At 40.6% G+C, this 6,000-nt stretch overlaps 1 protein-coding gene across 1 annotated transcript in view; it reads left to right on the top strand.

Annotated features, from left to right (window-relative positions):
• Window positions 1-1,364: 1,364 nt before the first annotated feature.
• The window catches only part of FAM124A (family with sequence similarity 124 member A), a 71,223-nt gene continuing 66,587 nt past the window's right edge, over window positions 1,365-6,000 (top strand). The window contains exon 1 of the mRNA XM_004704385.2: window positions 1,365-1,391. Coding sequence (XP_004704442.1) covers window positions 1,376-1,391 — 16 coding nt within the window. The 5' untranslated portion in view covers window positions 1,365-1,375. The remainder of the gene's footprint in view (window positions 1,392-6,000) is intronic.

Raw genomic sequence — 6,000 nt, 5'->3', positions numbered from 1 at the left:
TGAACATAATTAAAGCACAGTGATTAATCACAAAAACAATATGTCATTATATATTGTGAAATATTTATTTCTAACTACAAATAAGTGAAATTTTGTCGTGTAGCATGGGTAACAGGCTTCACGCCGGGTACTCGTATGTGGGCGTATCTACATGTGGATGGATCCGCCTGGAGACAGATAGAGGAGCGGTGTCTCAGTTCCTAAGACCATTGCTTAGGCGACCTTTGTGAAACGGTCCTTCGACCCCCAAAGGGGTCGCAACCCACAAGTTGAGAACTGCTGCTCTATAGGGTCACTAGGAGTCAGAATTGGTGAGATGGCAGTTGGTGTGGTTTTCTAAAATTCATCTTCAAGTTATCCCATAACCTAAAATTAACCATTTTTGAAATATAAGATTCAGTGACATGTAGTGTTTCACAATGATGTGCAGCTTTCACCTTTATCTAGATCAGGATGGGGAACCTTTTTCCTGCCAAAGGCCATTTGGATATTTATAACATCATTGCCATTGCCATACTGGTCAAACATTTAATTGATTCACCCCAATGTAATGGCTGCAACTGCACCTCTGGTGAGCCTTGCAATATTAACTGCTATTGATGATTTTGTAGACCTTATGTGGCCCTCAGGCTGGACGTGACCTTCCTTTGACCTAGATCCAAGACCTTCCCTTGATCTAGATCCAAAACATTTTCATCGCCCCCAAAGAAGACCTCATCCCATAGCCATTAAGTAGTCACTCCCCATTTCCCCTTCTCCTTAAATCCCTGGTGATCACTAATTTGCTTCTTTTTTGCATTTTTGTATAAATGAAATCCCATAATATATGACCTTTTGAGTCTGGCTTCTTTCACTTAGTCTAATATTGTCAAGGTTCATTCACATTTGATCACGCATCAGTATTTCATTCCTCTTTATGGCTGAATAACTTTTCATTACATAGATGCATCATATTTTGTTAATCATTTCATCTGTTGATGGGCAGGCATTCTGGCCCTTCACACTTTTGGCTCTTATGGATAGAACTACTATAACATTTGTGTACAAGTATTTTTTGAGTACACACTTTTAATTCTTGGGAGTATATACTGAATAATAGAATTGTTGGGTCAAATGATAGCTCTATGTTTAAGTTTTGGTTTTAAAACTTTTATTGCTGCCAATAAAATTTTGCTTTTGAATTTGGGCGTCACTTCACTTTTCATAAATGAGCCTCAACAGTGGAATAAGTAATGTGTGACTTTTCTTCATCACTTAAATACCGAGTGTTTAGAATTCTAACGGGAATGAATGTTGGGTAAAGGAAAGTCATGTGTAACCTCACAAATGCCGTGCTAATACTGAGGTTTTGTGTTTCAGGTCTGACTACAGCCACATGTCCTCTGCCAGCAGTAAGTACCTCTTAAATATTCTTCTTCATTGTCTAAAGAGTTCTCCGAGGGGTCAGTGCCTTTATTGTCCTCACTCGTCATGTGTTTTAATGGTAAGGAAGAAGCACCACAGGCGTCCTTGCCAAAGAACAGGAGAAAAATTCTTAGAGGTTTTTCTTGGAAAAGCCTTGTGTGAGACAGGGTTCTCTAGAGAAACAAAACCAGAACGCTAATAATTATATATTTATTTATACAGATAGATCGATAACCTAAGAAATAAACAGTTAACTAAATTATAAAGCAGTACGAATGGCACAGTGCAACTCACTTCCGTGAGACAGTTGTGAGACCCTGGCAGTCCTTCAAGTCTTGAGGACTGCCGGGTAGTCCTCTGTAGAGCAATTCAGGCTATCCGGGCACAGGCAGCAAACAGCAAGGCAGGTCCCCAACAGTCAGCCAGATGACAGGGTCCGACAGTCCCCAGCTCAAGAGATGTAAATTCCGATGGTGTGGGGAAGCAGGTCTTCAAGGAACCTCAAACTACAGCGACACAGCCCATGGGTTAGGTGTCCCACAGGTAGCGTAGCTTACAAATGGAGGCACAGAACAAGCAAGGCAGCCACATGCTGGTCCGATGATCAAAGAGCAAGAGAAGAAAGGCGAGGCTCCTGGAGCCATTTATCTCTCCGCCTTTCAATTAATCCCACCTGTGTTTATCGGCCAGGTTGGCACAATAAACTACCTCAAGCCTGTTCCTTCATGTCAGTAGTTGATATGGCATGGATTCCCTGTGGACATTAAGCATGAAGGAACAAGCCCGGGCTTTGTCAGCACACATACATCTAGTAGAAATACCTTCATTGAATCTTAAATCATTCCTTCAGCAACCATTTAATAAAACACCTTCTCTCTGCAAGCGTCTTAGATGGCAGTGGTAGTTGAATAGTTGCATTATTACTTTCCATTAGGGACCAGGGTTTGATTCTTGGACAGTGTATCTCACGAACACTGCATATCTGTTAATTGAGGCTTATTACTGTATATACTCGTGTACACGCCGAGTTTTTACAGCACATTTTAATGCAATTTTTATGGTAAAATCAGGTGCCTCAGCTGATATTTGGGTTGCCTTATATTCGAGGATATATGATAATTGCTATGATGCTGAACAGATTTAAACAGAGCTTCCACACTAAGATAGACTAGGAAGAAAGACTTGGCAATCTAATTCTAAATTATTAGCCAGTGAAGCCCCTATATGAACCACAACAGTTTGATCCTATTGTACATGTGGTCTCCATGAGTTACCAATCAACTTGTCAGCAGCTAACAACCACATCATGTATGCAGTCCCTGGGGAGAGGGATGCAAACAGTTAGTACTAACTCTCTGCTGACGGAACGGTTGATGGGCCAACTTTTCCGCCCAGAAGCACCTGAGAAGAAAGCCTAGCAGTCTAGTTTTGACCAACCAGCAACTGGAAACTCTGTGGAGCAGAGTTCTGCTCTGAAATGCAGGGGGTCGCCAAAGTCAGAACGGACCCAATGGCAAATGACAGCTGATTATTTCGGGCAGGCCCTCTGCTAACAGGTTCTCCTAGTACATTCATTGGCTCTAGGGCATGACCCAACTCCTCTGCTGGCAAATGCCCTCCTTTCTACTTCTGTATCTGCAGGCAAGTATTATTCCCATCCTGATGTGGAGGGAGCTTACATCTGTGACAAAATCATGCAAAGTATGCAATACCAAAGTAGGTTATAATTCGGCGATCTACATATCATTTCTTTTTTAAATGTAGCTAAAAAGAATATAGACATTTTTATCGATCCATCTTTATTTATAATTACCAGTTTATAGATATTATTCTTGAAGTAAAAATGAGTAAGAATATATTTCACTGACACCGAACAGGAGAGGTAATTATATTTAATATTAAATTACAAGTAATTTTATGTTCAGGAAATTGTGTCTGGGAGGAATTTACAGTCACTAAGAGCACTGTACAATATGACTAAAACCATTCAGAGTTATTGAACACTTTTTTTTCTTTTTTAAAGTTCTTACAGTAAAAGCCCTCGTGTTTTTAATCAATAAATAAGGAATTGTTTTTCCCTCTCTCATATCCTGATAAACTCTCAATTCTAATTAGTTCCCAAATGGAGAGATGTTTAATTAGATTATCCTCTTTATTGATGTTGAAGATTAGTTTTCTTTCGCAGTAAGACACTGTAGAAAGCTGTAGATCTGGAATTGTAATTTAGTGTCAAATTAGAGTTAGTTATTAGTTTAACTGCAATGAGAAATTTCTGATAATCTCAGCCAACTGGAGACCAAATATTGCCTCTTAGTTATTAAGAACCATTAGCAATAATGAGAATCATACTCCAGTGGCTTGAACTCATTCCCTGAAGCTTTTATAAAGCTTTTATAAAATCTTAATAAAGCTTTCTTGAACTCTCTATGCCACCATCCTCATTTCTCTCAGTTTTACCTAGAGGCTACATTTTAAAATAATGATTTTTATGAAATACTTGCCTAAAGGCTTTACTCAATTTCAGCTCTCAAATCAGTCTTTAGGTCTGAGATTTTCTCCTCTCCATATTTAATTGTGGTTTCTGAGTTGGAATGTCTCTTTGTGCATCTGGGACCAATATTTTTATGCTCTTTCTTTCACTTCAGATGGTTAGTGATTCTTGCCTCATACCTTAGTGGTGGGCTTCCTCTTGATATAGTATGTGTATGTTTTGATCGGAAATGCATTGGACAGTCATGACTGAAACCAATAGGAGTTTGGTTTTCTCTAACATAAAAAAAAAGGTCCAGAGAAGCCAGTACAGGCCTAGTGTAGGCTCCTTGAATCTTTCTGGTAGGCCATTCTCAGCTTTTGGCTTCTATCCTCAGGATTACCTCGGAGTGACAATCTGGCTGCCTCCTCTACAGCCACCTTATCCTCGTTCTGGACAGGAAGAAAACAGAGGGGAGGGCAATGACACCTGCCAGTTCTGTCATTCCTCACTTTTTAAGGAGTTTTCCTGGAAGCAGGAAATGGGATGCTACCTAAGTCACTGGAAAGACTGAGCAAGATGTCAGTCAATTCAATTGCCGTCAAGTCAATTCTGACTTGTAAATCTGCTCCAGAGTCAGCCCCTGGCCTGGTTTTAGCTGCCAATACTGACTTTATCATCTCTTCCCACAAATGTAGTCAATTTGATTTCTGTGAGAAATCCACATAATGTTGAAGAAAGGCATTTGTGGTGAAGAACTCGTTAGTCTTGCAAAATTCTGGCGTGCACTCTCCAGCTTTGTTTTAAGATGCTTGTTTCCAACTACTTTTCCTACCTGTTTGCTTCCAACGTTTACATTCTAAACCCCACAATTATCACTGCAATTTGATTGAAGGAAGGACATCAGAACAATGCCCTTGAATAAAGCAAGCCCAGAACTAAATTTAAAATAAAATTCAGGACTTGGGAGCTGGGCAGCATGCAGGACGAAGGGAAGAGCCTCTTTCTGGCTTAGCCATTGACTAACCAGTCGATTTGCCCCCAGTTTCCCATCTATAAAACCAGGCGGCAGTCTACCTCTCACCCTGGACGAAGGCGTCATGGGTGGTAAAAACTGCAGCATGGTGACGTGTCTGGCTCACTCTCTGTAGTCTTTCTTCCTTAGCCCTGTCCTCGTTTCAGAATGAGTTCCAGAGCACATCTCAGTCATACGGATTCCGAACAGTGTTCTGAAAATCTGAGATAATAGTAAAATAACTACAATTATAATAAAACTGTGCTTCTTAGAAAGGCTGGGAGGCCCACAGGACCCAAATGATTTCTTACCGTTTTCTTTACACAAAATAAAAGTGCAGGTTTCTAACCTCATAGAAATAGCAGGAACGTTCTGTGAATTCAGGTAGCAGGAGGGGAACTCTTCTACATCGTATTGAGCCGAGTCTGTGCACATACATAGTCACAATCCTAGGAATCACCTCACTGTCACAAGAATCCCACTATTTCCAACCCCACTCCTGATGTCTGCTTCAGTTGGGGCTGGCACTGGGACTAACCCTGTCACTTTACAGCCCAAATTTACAGACCAACCAAAGGCTTTGTCAAAATTATAAAATTACTAGTAATTAAGAAATTTGAGATTGTTGTCGCTTAAGTTTTGGTAGGGATATGGGAACTGCTTACAGTTTTTTCTTTAATTCAGAGGTTTCAGAAGTGGTCTTTGAAAACTGGAAAAGGAGATTAAGGCAGGTTATTCATTGCATTCCAGATGAATAGTCACTCCCAAGCAGGAATTTGGAAGCTCTTTTGAAAACAGTTACTTCAAGCATTCTGGGAACCATCATGAGGAGTGGGGGAGGGGGGGAGGGGGAGCAGGCTCTCTGCATCTCTCCACAGCACCCTGAACTTGCGGCTAAGAGCCTCTTCTGCCCCTGCTTTCTGCCCTGATCTGTATTCACCATGTCAAAACCAGGAAGTAAGTTGAAGGGATTTTGAATATGTAATGTATTTCAAGGAATGCTCATAAATACGCATTAGGGCAGGAGTATGATTTTTGACCAGAAAATAGCTTGTCAGACCTCTGGATTTTAAATGTTGTCTGACTTGGTCTGGTGATGTCTTTGTGACAA

This window comes from Echinops telfairi, unplaced genomic scaffold, assembly GCF_000313985.2.
Source record: "Echinops telfairi isolate 266 unplaced genomic scaffold, ASM31398v2 ScPeMD7_7467;HRSCAF=8505_0, whole genome shotgun sequence".
Classification (NCBI taxonomy): Eukaryota; Metazoa; Chordata; class Mammalia; order Afrosoricida; family Tenrecidae; genus Echinops; species Echinops telfairi.
This window is presented reverse-complemented; position numbering and strand designations above follow the sequence as displayed.